At 42.4% G+C, this 12,660-nt stretch overlaps 1 protein-coding gene across 1 annotated transcript in view; it reads left to right on the top strand.

The window, feature by feature from the left end:
* The window catches only part of LAMB4 (laminin subunit beta 4), a 41,745-nt gene continuing 29,085 nt past the window's right edge, over positions 1-12,660 (top strand). Inside the window, exons 1-10 of the mRNA XM_069883129.1 lie at positions 1-66; positions 1,484-1,641; positions 5,232-5,367; positions 6,739-6,812; positions 7,531-7,719; positions 8,306-8,369; positions 8,894-9,108; positions 9,916-10,036; positions 10,674-10,862; positions 11,925-12,104. Coding sequence (XP_069739230.1) covers positions 33-66; positions 1,484-1,641; positions 5,232-5,367; positions 6,739-6,812; positions 7,531-7,719; positions 8,306-8,369; positions 8,894-9,108; positions 9,916-10,036; positions 10,674-10,862; positions 11,925-12,104 — 1,360 coding nt within the window. The 5' untranslated portion in view covers positions 1-32. The remainder of the gene's footprint in view (positions 67-1,483; positions 1,642-5,231; positions 5,368-6,738; positions 6,813-7,530; positions 7,720-8,305; positions 8,370-8,893; positions 9,109-9,915; positions 10,037-10,673; positions 10,863-11,924; positions 12,105-12,660) is intronic.

Here is a 12,660-nt window from a genome sequence, read left to right as displayed (position 1 = left end):
AGTGGCACCAGTTTGAGTTTCATGACGGAGGCATGAAGCTGGAGCTGGCCATCCTGTTATACCTCAGTAAGTACAGTTACTCAAGCCAGTTTTGAAATATTTACATGTCTCTCCCAGATTTTGTTAGAGTGCTTCTTTTAAATACAGTATTAATACACGTGACAGTGAGTCTTTATTCCCCACTCTTCTGCCTAGGAGCTATGAGTGATATGGAACCTTTAAGTATAAAGAAACAATACATGTTGTAATTGAGTCTGAATTGTGTCCTGAAAAGAGCAATCTGCTAACGACTAATAAAGGAGAGCAGACTAACCAAACTTAAGTGTTGCTTTATGCCTGGAGAGTCAAGCATAATTCATCATCTGAAGTACAGCTGAGCCATAGACTGAAACCTGGCTTCAAAATACTGTGTATTTACTGCTGTCATTGCATTACTGTTTCTAGTGTTCTGTGGGATCTTCATGTATTGATTGTGGGTTTTTTAACCATACTTATATTTATAACAAGTTGAGCCAAGTAAAGCTGAACAGATGAAGCCTCCAAGGTAACCATTCCTGTTCAGAGTTTCAGGACAGAACTTGTTTGAAAGGACAAGCCCTGTAAGAGAAGTCTTAACATAATGGGGAAAATATTTAATGTTGTTTCAGGCAAAATAAAACAAAAGATCCTGAAATTATTTAGAGAATTCAGAATTGTTCTGTTTAATTATTAATCATGGGATCTGAACAGAGAGTTCTGGGACCAGACCAGGAGGTTCATAGAATCATAGAATCATAGAATGGTTAGTGTTGGAAAGTACCTTAAAAATCATCTAGTTCCAACCCCTTGCTGTGGGCAGGGACACCTCCCACTAGATCAGGCTGCTCAAGGCCCCATCCAAACTGGCCTTGAACTCTTCCAGGGATGGGGCAGCCACAGCTTCCGTGGGCAACATGTTCCAGTGCCTCACCACCCTCATTGTGAAGAATTTCCTCCTTATACCTAGTCTAAATCTCCCCCTCTCCAATTTATTCCCATTGCCCCTAGTCCTGTCACTACAAGCCTTTGCAAACAGTCCCTCCCCAGCTTTCTTGTAGCCCCGTCAGGTACTGGAAGGTCTCTGTACGGTCTCCTTGGAGCCTTCTCTTCTCCAGGCTGAACAATCCCAACTCTCCTAGCCTGTCCTGGGAGCTCCAGCCCTCTGATCATCTTTGTAGCCCTCCTTCTTATGTTGGAGATTCCAGAACTGGACACAGTGCTCCAGGTGAGGCCTCACAAGAGAGGAATAGAGGGGCAGAATCACTTCCCTTGTAGGATGTCATCCCAAAGGGGCATATTGCCTTCCCAGAGTCCTCGCGATTAGTCTTTCCCTGCTTGCATCAGTAACCATGTAAAGGATAATTCAGTTTTCTGCTGATGTTAGGGTGCAACAGATTTTTTTATGGTGAATACTGCTGGATATAGAAAACAATTTAATTGTTCTTTGATCTTCTTTTGCACTCAGTGCTGATAAGACTTCAGCATGCACAGGATGACTGTGATGCTGGGTCCTGCCACCCGGCCGTTGGGGACCTCCTCCTGGGTCGCAGCAAGCAATTAACAGCCTCATCCACCTGTGGAATGAACATCCCTCAGAAGTACTGCATTATAGGCTACCTGGAGGTAGGTTTGCTCTTTCTTTTTTCAACAAAGTGAACCCTGCTCACTGACAAAATTCTCATTTGTAAAAGTAAATTTCCCAAACTAGGAAGTCTCTGTTGGTCTTGTCTGAATGATCATCAGACAGTGTGACATCAGTCTGGTGGAAGGCTATGACTTATTGCAGCACATATGGAGGGTTTGGCAGCAAACAGCCTCCACAGTGATGTGTAGTTTCTCAGGAGGGAGAAACATCCATGAGATGCAAATGAGCACAGGGATTTCTCAAGGAGCTTTGCTCTGCAAGTCTTTTTCCAGCCCGTGCCTCAGGGGTGAAGACCACAATTTGTGTATATGAGTGCTTAGCAAGAGCAGTGCCATCCTGCAGGCTGTAGGCACTGTTTCAAGGGGCCTTCACTGGAGGACGTGTCCCATGAAGTGCTGAGATCTGAGGCAGCTTGTTAAGCGATTCATACCATGTCCTCTCATGTCTTTTCATCTGGAATTCGATTGATGTTGATAAAAGCAGAAAACCACGGCCAGTCCGGTCTTTGACCACGTGAGTGGGTAGGCAGATCCAAAATGTGGGTGGTCAGAAGGATCCCTCTCGCTCCCTGGCTGCAGTGATGAGATGTGTAGGGGACAAGTGGATGTGCAAGAGCCATGGTCTGGTAACCCCTGTTGCACGTCCTGGAAGACTTGGCCACACTGAACTAATAAATTGCTGCAAATAGAAATGTTTTCACTAAATACCAGCTGTAGGCTGAAGAGGAAGTTAATAAAACACAGCTTAATTTATAAGCATTTGAAAATAATTACAGTTTATGACCTTCTGGCAAAACACTGTGACACATTAACAGTGCAAACCTCTGCCGTGCTGACACAGCACCAAGCACTGCTCCAAGTTACTCATTGCAACTGTGATTTTCTGAAAAATTTAAACACCTCTTTCCTCTTCCAAAAGAGCCTATGAGCCACTCTTCACCCTTCGTGGGTTTTCCCCATGTTGTTTGAACAAGTGGATCCTGGGCACTAACTCGCTGTCTTTGCACTGCTTTGTAGACAGGCACAAAGAGACATATCAGAGACACTGTATTTCTGGCCCTTAGCTGGATAACTGCCTTTTTCATTCCTCTTTTTAAGAAGAGATCAAAGAACAGTAAAAAATTAATGTTTTCAGTTGTCTGTACTTATCCTCTGAATTGTGTAAATACAGACTCTTGAAAAGGAACAGCTGTTCTGCAATAATCCCTGTGATTTAATGCTGCTTCAACATATCGTGACCCCCAGTGACTGGCTTCTAAAGAGGATGAGAGCTACCAATTCTGATGCTTTGCAGAGCTTGAGAGATAGAGGCTTCTGCTCTGGCAATGTGATCTGCTGTACCAGCTGTCTTTAGTGTGTCACCCAAGGTATATCAGAGAGCCCCACTCAACTTGATTCTGTATCTCACGAGATGTTCTTGAATGCCTTGCTGGAGGCAAGCCAGGACGCTTTGCATCTTGCAAAGCCAAGTGTTTCCTCACAAAGTTACCCTCCTGATGACCTGTGTCAGTCATCATGAGGAGAGCAGATCTTACTTGTAAAATTTTGTGTTAGTCAATGTGGTGAGCTGCCAAGAGCCAGCACTCAGTTGTGATGTCTTTTTGAAAACTCAGATTGAAAAAAGAAAAATACAGTCCAACTGCTTTGTGTTTGAAAAGAAGCTCTGTGAATAATTTTCAGTCTTCAATGCATGTTATTGCTTCTAAATGTAGGTTCAGTGATTTTTAGCCCTATGACTTGATTTAATAATTACACTTTTTGAAAGGAAAAGAAAGAGGATTCAGTATTGAGGAGAATGTAAAGCTGCACACTTCAGAGGCAAATGGGATCTGCCAGACTTGCCTTATGTGGACATGCATGCGCTTGTGCTTAGGGGCACAAAGTTTTTTATGGAGAAACCTTAAACACAGGTTGACTGAGTCTCATATTGTACGTGTCTACATAAACCAGAGAGTAGGTGTGCACAGCCCTGCTGAATACTTCGATAACCTGAGCTCTCCTTAACAGAGCTTTGTTACATGAGATTAAAGAGTATTTTTTGTATTTCTGTCTTGTATTCTAAACTGTGCATGTGTAGATTTGTCAACCATGGTACAGAATAATTGAATATAATATTAATAATATAATATTGATTGTAGTGTTTAAACCACATTATTTGTACTGTAACTATAAATCAATATCTCTTCATTTATTTAAATGTGAATAATTTCCAGGTGATTTCTTAATACAAAGATGTCCAAACAATTCCTAATACTTCTCTGCATATCCCAAGAGTGTGGGCAGGGTGCCTTTCTCCCCATCCCTTTCTGGGTCATTTCTAGTCCAGCTCCTGCCACTGACTTCCACTTCTTGTTTTCAGCAGCATCCTTGCCAGCTTTCCAGCCAAGGGCACCAGACCTGTGCCTTCTCCTTCAGCTCCCTCTGGGATGCTGTGTCATCTTTCCTTCTCCCTGCCAGCATTCCTGCCAGCCAGGCACAGAGCTTGGGCATCACCTTCTGCTTTGGCTTTCCCTGGAGTCCTTGCACTCAGGCTCTGCCCAAATCTTGTAGAGTCCATCTGCACAGCACAGCCACCCCTGCCAACCCCCGGCATCCCCCAGTGCAGCCACTGCCATGTGCTTCCCAACAGCACTGCTGACTGCAAACACATGCTGCTTGGGCTTGTCTGCATGGATCAGTGTGGGCCGTCTCCCAGCACATCGTGTTAACCTTGTCACCTCTCCTTATGTTTCCCACTCAGTTCCCCTGTTGTCAACCTAAATAGGAGCTCCTTACCCTCACTTTCAAAGTCATTTTGCAGACAGAAGCCTTTCATTCAGCACTGTGCTATTTGCTTATCGCTGCCACCTTTGTCTTGTTACATTTCCAAACAAGACCCTTTCATCCTATTGACCTCCTGATTTTCCTCCTTTGCACAGTTTCTAAACTTTTCCAGTTTCCCTATGCCTGCAAAAGATACTGACAGTGGTCGGGGTGATGGTGTCAGTCCAAACCACCTACTTACATTGTCACTGGAGCCAGCCTTGCTTTCCATTTGTACTCCTGGCTAGGTTTCCAAGCTGCTAGGAAACATGCAAAAGAGAGGGAATAAAATGCATAAATTATTTAGTGAATGTTCCTCTTCAGGCTTCTTCAGATCTTGAAAGATCCAGTCCTCCCTTGCATCCCCTCTGCTTCCTTGCTGCATGCTGGCTGGAAGTTTCTATAGCCTTTATGAGACAGGAATAAAAGCTCAAGTTTTAAAACATAAATTTCTCCCAAGAAAAATTTGCAAAACAAACACCTTGAAAAGCTTATTTCTTTGGTTTTACTGAGCAACTGAAAAAGTATATTGTTTGTAGTGCACCTGGGGCAAACTGAGGCCAACGTTTACTCTACATGTGGTTTGTACTTATGATGATTTTCTTGGGCTTATCCCTTATACATGAAAACCTGAGTGATCAAAAGCAAAGGCACCCAAAGCAACATGACAGTCTCTAGTATTGCAATGGCATAAATACGTGTACGTCCACTGGATCTGCAGAGAAGAAATTAAATTGATCTTTTATCCTGCTCATTTTCTTTTCTAGGCTGAACAGAAGTGCTTTCTCTGTGATTCCAGATACCCATATAATCCATATACACAGCACAACAGTCACATGATTGAAAATGTTATCACAACTTTTGAGCCTGATAGGAAAAAAAAGTGGTGGCAGTCAGAAAACGGTAAGTTTCTTTGAGAAAATATTACTGCAAAATGTTACTGTGAGCTTTATTCACATGGCCTTCATGAACAGATGAGACAAAACTGCATCCATGCTTTGATTCAGTAATGATTTAAACCTATTTATTTGCAACAATACAGGATTTCAGAAATTCTGCTTTTCTACAGATGCGTTTTAAGCACGGTATCATCAAGAGCTGGCCAGAGGACCCGCAGCAGTGCTCTTTTGTACACAGTGGCCACTTATTTTTCTCAGTGTCTGCTTTTCAGAGAAATGTGATTTGTGCCAAAAAGGTGCATTTGGCTATGGATGTGTAACAACAGACTCATAAACCAAGAATAGACACTTAATGAATGTAGTGTTTGCAGCATAAAGCACAAATACTTTAGGACATAATTAAATGAAGCCTAGCTATCAACACCCTTATTGCCACGTAGTAATAATGGTTCTCTGTAGTAGTTCTTCACTGGTATAAATTTACATATACTTACAGCTTCTTGGTGAAGGTGTCATAGGAGGAATAGCATCTACTCTGCTTTATTTGACATATAGTGAATATGTAAAAAATATTTGACTCATTGGAAATTCAGGCATAGAAGAATCAAGATAAGATATTTTGGATATCCAAATAAAATTCATAAACCTTGCTTTTTCATGGAGTTTAGAAAGGAATTTTTACCAGTTTTGGACATCAGTGTCAACAAAGCTGTGGGCCAGCAGTGAGAGGATCTTTTCTTGCTCTCCCCATCTTTCTTCTGCAATGAGGTCTCAGTCACAGTCTGGTCAGCAGAAACCCTGAGATGCTGCATGCAGGTGTGAATGGTGGGGCTTTCAGCTGAGCTCCTACAGCTCTCTAGAGAGACTGTGTGAATTTTCCCATACTTGTTGCAATTTTGAAAGATGTGATAGCCCTGCTCTTGACAAGTTTCAGGTTTGACAGTATAGAACAGTTTAACAGATCTGTTTAGAGTTAAGAAAACTTCATATTTTTATGAGGTTTCATTTTATTTTTAAAAATAAGAAAAGTACTTTGATGGATTTTAAAAAATCCAACTGAACACGTGAAGGCATAAGCCCAGAACCTCAACCATCACCATCACTTACAGTCTGAATGATCTAAACAGGACCTTTAATCACCTTCTGCAGTCTCAGTGACAGGTGCCATTGCTGGTGCTGGTGCCAGAAAGGCAGCACATCACTGTCTCTGTGACAGTCATCCAGCCACACGCTGGATTTGTGCACGGGGGATGCCCTAAACAGCCTAGCTGCTGTGCTGGAAAAGGCATCTTCAAATTCCCCACGGGAAAGCTATCTCAGCAACCCCTCCACCATAGGTATTGTGCTCTTCACTTCATTTTCATTCTCTTTTCAGGTATTGACCATGTCAGCATTAGATTGGACCTAGAAACTTTATTCCAGTTCAGCCATCTTATCCTGACTTTTAAGGTACCACTTTTACCAGAGGATTTATGTAAAGTTATACACAAATTGCCTAACCACAGGAATAAATTGCTTAGAGAGGCAGTGAAAGCTGCATCTTTAGAGGTTTGTAAGAATAGGTTAGATAAACAACTGTCAAGTATGGTTAAGTTATAGTTGATCCTGCCTTAGGGGAGGAGGATAGACTGAACAGCTTCCTCTTTGTGGGCCTTCTGGTTCTATTTTCTATAAATTGGACTCGATGATCCGGTGGGTCTCTTCCAACCTGGTTATTCTATGATTCTATGATTCTAAATGTGATAATTAAAGCAGAAAAAACAATTGCAAAATTAAACCCTAAAAACTTAGGACATCTCTGAATAGCAATTGCTTTTTCAAATTTATTTCAGCCTTCTCATGCATATCTATTCTGATCCAGATGGTTATAAATTTTTTTCGACATAATTCCTACATTGTTATGATAAACTTCTTTACTTAGGAATCTTGTATCTATATGAAAGGTTACCCTTCCCTTTTGCTAAAGAGTGGTTCAAAAGAATAATCTAGCTTTTTCAGAGAATCGTGTAGCAAACATGGTAGCCCCGTAGTGAGCCTGCAGGCTCCTAAACCCAGAATTTTAATTGCCAGCTGTTGGCATTCCCCAAACAGAAATGTCAATGCAAAAACCTCTGGGATGTCTTATCAATGCCTGGTTAAGCAATGCTTGAAATAATGTTTTTTGCAGACATTTCGGCCTGCGGCAATGCTGATTGAGCGCTCTACTGACTTTGGTCAGACCTGGAAAGTGTTTAGATATTTTGCACAGGACTGTGCAACTTCTTTTCCCAACATCTCTACTGGTCCAGCAAAAAGTGTGGGAGATGTCTTCTGTGATTCAAGATATTCAGACATCGAGCCTTCCACCGAAGGCGAGGTACTGTCAAATATCTGTGTTAATATAAGTTCAGATCATATATAGCTATTTTTCTGGAAAAGAAGTCTCTCCTGTATCCATCAGATCCACTTACACAGATTCTAAGACATGAAGTGCTTATTGACTTCACTGAAGTAAGAGGGAACGACAAGCACTGTATTTTGCCCTAAATTTCACATCCAAATGAGTTCATAAAACATCTGGTACAAAACCATCAAGTAGTCTTTCTTGGTTTCCAAATTCACATGGAAGTCCCCCTCATAAGAGACCTTGACTCTCCATCAGCCTCTAGCACTGTAGGCAGGAGCCTGTCCTTTGATCTTTTTGGCAGGTCCTATCTCTACATCACTCTGCAGTACTGCTTTTCCTTCCTTCTGACACATTAATCCACCAAAGGGTCTTTTTGCCTCGCTCATCCAAGGACAGGCTAAAAAGAGGAGAGCATTTGTTGAATCAGGGCCACAGCTTTGTGGTTTTTTTTTATGCGATCAGTAAAGTGGCAAACTAATGGGTCTCAGCAAACAGTCTTTACATGCAAAAAATATAGCTTCCATGACCTATAGAGCTGTATTAATTTATTTTGCAGGTTGTTTTAAAAACTTTGGATCCCACCTTTGAAATAGAAAACCCATATGTGCCACATATCCAAGGTATGGACAGGACAGGTGTTCTCCAGAGATACTTTGCTGGTGTTGCTTGTTTTATACACTGAAAGGATGAAAAACTCAGCTGGTGTAAGTCAATGATGTTGAATATTAGGTACTGACAGATCGTAGGGAGACATTAATAAATGAAATGGGACAATCCTGTTCTCTAGGTCTGAGGTCAAATGGCACATCTCTGCAGAGCTCATGTATCCAGCTGAACTATCTTTCCTTCTGGGATGAGCAGTCCCAGAGCTGTACATGAACCCACAAAGACATTGACTGGGAAAATACAGATTGGCCCCAGCCAGAGCCATACCAAGGACGGTGCTAATTCTTATGCAGCTGCGTGCCCGGAGTGGGTCTGTACCCTGGCACCATACAGGTTACTGGTCTTGGCCAATATCAGATAATTTTCACTGATTATTTTCCATGAGGGAGAATTCTTTGATGACAGATCCAAGTTGGAGATCTGACACTGCTCATTTTTCAGTGAACTTGGGCTCTTGATTACTTTTCTTTCCTTTCAGAGCTCATTACGCTGACAAACCTAAGGATCAATTTTACTAAACTTCACACCCTTGGGGATGCTTTGCTTGGAAGAAGGCACAGTGATCCCTTCGAGAAGTACTACTACGCTCTCTATGAGATGGTTGTGCGGGGCAGCTGCTTTTGCAACGGTCACGCCAGCCAGTGTGATCCCGTGCAGAATCTGCGGGGAGATGTTTTCCATCAGCCTGGGATGGTGTGTCATTAACATTGTCTCCAACAAGGGCAAAGTACTTGGTATTTTGGGGAAAGAAAGAGGTGGAGGGAGGGAGAGGAAGGAAGTTCTCTGATGACCATTGGATTCACCATTTGCAACTCCAAATCGTAAAAAGTTTCAAAACAGCTTCTTCCTTTAAAACCCTAGGCTGGATTGCTCAGAAGCTGTGTCTTTGTTAGCACTAGTGTGGTGTTTCAAAAGCAACTGGGACAAGACATGTTGATAATAGCAGCAAAATACCAGAGCTGTAATGGTGCAAATGTAATGTACTAAGTAGCCTGTGGTTTGTGCAGACTTGAATGGCCACTTGTTGGGTGCATTCCACACTCCAGCTGCACTTAGGCTCTCTGCAGCAGGAGAGGAGGCATTGGCACAAAGAATAGCTGATAATGCAAAGCTAAACCATGAAGAATGGATTATTAAAAAATTCAGGAACACGATTGTGAATTCTTTCCCCTCTGGGAACAAGAGGTTTTTTCTCCTGGAAAATGTGTCTCAATATAGGGATATGTAGGGAAAGAGAGAGACAGAATTTAAAAGCTTTAAAATTCGTTTGATATCTCTGTAAGTAATTTTTTTAAATGTAGCTCAGTGATTTTAAAACTATTTTGTTAAAATTTGCAGGTATTCTCCAGATCTTTTACTCAAATTACAGAGAGTTACGTCAGCTGGGGGAGCCAAAGAGCTTTGAATTTGCCTGATCATGCTGGCATATCTCAAGCAGATATCTCTTCTCCCCTGCTTCTCCTGTCACTTTACCTCCTCTCTGTTCTCACTACGTTTCAGGTCCACGGGAGATGTATCTGCCACCACAACACTGAAGGTTTGTCTTGTGAAAGATGTAAAGATTTCTACAATGACGCTCCCTGGAGGCCAGCTGAAGGGACACAAGATAATGCTTGCAAAAGTAACTCAAATGTATTATCTTCTCTTTTAATAACTGGTGAGATGGTGGGGGAGCGTAGCACAATCCTAGCTCAATGGGTAGTGGGATAGCTGGGTTTCTGGGGTGGAGACTTTTCCATGCCTCATGTAGAAAAAGAGACAAATTCCTGTATCCATCAGTGCTGTGTTGCCGTACAAGGAGAGCTGTTTCATGTTCTTGTTTCTCACAAAGAGAAAAAAACAATAAATAGAGGAAAAAGAATTGGTATGCATAAGAACTTTCATGTGAATGAAAGAATTTAGACGAGGGTAAATCATTGATTTCCGCAATAATGAATTATGTAGGATATACAGGAATAACATATTATGATCCGCAACAAATATTCAGCTCAATCTTTCTTCAATAGAGCAGTGTTCCCCGGTTATCAGACACACTCACCTGCATGAGTACTCTTCCAAGCGAAGGGTCCAGTTCTTCCATGAGTCTCCAATGTTCCCCCAAAGTCATAAAATGCACGGCTTGAGAGGCTGTAACCTGCCGGGACACTGAAATCGTACAGGTACAAGCAACCCTGTGTTCATGGTAGACTGAAATGGTGTCAAAACCACAACAGCTGGAGTCATGGTGCAAAATACCCCACTGTTTGTTTTGGTTTCAGGGTGTAACTGCAATGGCCACTCTGCCAGATGCCACTTTGACATGGCCGTGTACCGGGCCAGCGGTGGGGTCAGCGGTGGAGTTTGTGAGGACTGTCAGGACAACACCATGGGGCAACACTGTGACCAGTGCAAACCTTTCTTTTACCGGGATCCACTCAAAGCCACCTCAGACCCCCAGGCGTGCCTCCGTAAGCTTCCCTTTTTTTTAGCTGCTCTAAGAATGACTCAAAACAGGGAGGTTCTGGTTCTCTTTGCTCTGAGCCCTATGACACCCTCATGCTTAAATGTTCACATGATTCTAAAAATATTATCAAACCCCTAACATCCAAAATTACTTACAAAGTTGCTGTATGACAATATCCTTTAGCCACCTTGTAAAAAGAGCTGCATATTCCAAGTCATTGTTAAATTGAGCTAAAAAAATACAGCAAGACTATCATCTTTCTTGAACAACATCAATATAAATATGAATAGTAGTAGTGCTGTTGCTTCTGTGATAGTCAGCGATTACAGATTACAATTTTATGGGAGGAATAAGTTGCTAGATACCTGCCATTGGCAAGGAAAATAGTATTTCAGGCAAAAAAGCCCTTATTTTGAAAGATGAGTTAAATTCAGTATTAACACAGGATGGGAAAGATGTTCAATGTATAATTTAATTACGATAATTGATAGGCAGGAGAAGTACTTAAGAAGCTAAGGGGTGATTACCCAGGGGAGTAGTGTGGTAGATGTCTGCTCTGCTGTGAGAAATGGGTAGTGCCTTAGGAAAAAATGAGGTGCGTTACAAAGGCAGTGTCCTATGCTGAACCCATTGCTTCTGGTAAATAATTCAACCATGGCCAACTCAGACCTGCTATGGAGAGGTGGTTTATGTGTGATACCTCTGCAATCCTACAGCTTTCAGGGGAGCATCCCCAGAAGTGTGGAGGCCCCCTCCTCCCCAGATACTCTGGAGAAGGTGGGGAGTGGATGATTGATGCCTATTTGTACCCAAAGCGAAGGGTGTATTTCTACCAAAGTGAACACTGTAACTCCTCCAGAGAAAAAGCAGATCTTGGAAACATTCTCATAGTATTTCTTATCAGCAGCTGTGCATTAAGTATAAAGCATCCAACACTGCCAGCATGGATCAATGTCTCTAATCTTTACAAGAATCCTGAATTAGTGCCTACTGGCAGCTCTATAATTCTGTTTTCATGCTTATATCTAAATATGCTTTTTATATGTCTCCTTGACCATTCCTGTAGCCTGCAACTGTGACCCAGAAGGTACACTGCACAACGGCGTGTGTGAGAGCCACACAGATTCTGCTCTGGGAATGGTCGCAGGTCGGTGCTCTTGCAAGGAGAACGTGGAGGGTGTCCGCTGCGACAAGTGCAAGGCAAACTACTATGGGCTGAGCAGCAGTGACCCTCTGGGCTGCCAGCGTATGTAAACTACCTCTTTTATTCTTCTTTCCAAAGCATTTTTAAGAGACAGAGATAACTGAATGCACAGATAGTACCTGCTACATGAAATACCCAGTTGACCACTATAATGTAATTTAATGTACCTGGTACAGCATCTGAGGTGGAAATGATGCAAAATCACTTGCAGAATACATAGTGTGTTACAGTACATCAGTCTGTTTTTAATAGAAGTATTGTGAAATATGCAGTTTAATTGAAAAAGGAGTTTACAAGACATGAAAATTATTTCAGCATCAAGGTCAGTGCAAGGGTTAATGAAAAGTCACAGAGGGAATCCCAGGAACTGCTATTAGAATACTCAGACCCTGCCACTGCATGAAGCAGCACAGAGATGGCAGGAGCTGCTGCCTTGCCAGGAGAACTTCCAGCCAGCTGTTTGTCAGAGCAAGGCTCGCTGAAAAACACACGCCTCTCTGATGCAGGCACACTGGGGGTCTGTGAGGACATGCTGCCCCTGACACGGTACTCAGCAACATGCCAGGACTGTGCAGTGCGGGTCAGTGCAAAGCACGCG

Source organism: Phaenicophaeus curvirostris, chromosome 1 (assembly GCF_032191515.1).
Source record: "Phaenicophaeus curvirostris isolate KB17595 chromosome 1, BPBGC_Pcur_1.0, whole genome shotgun sequence".
NCBI classification, from domain to species: Eukaryota; Metazoa; Chordata; class Aves; order Cuculiformes; family Cuculidae; genus Phaenicophaeus; species Phaenicophaeus curvirostris.
The sequence above is the reverse complement of the archived record's forward strand: the minus strand, read 5'-3'. Positions and strand labels throughout refer to the sequence as shown.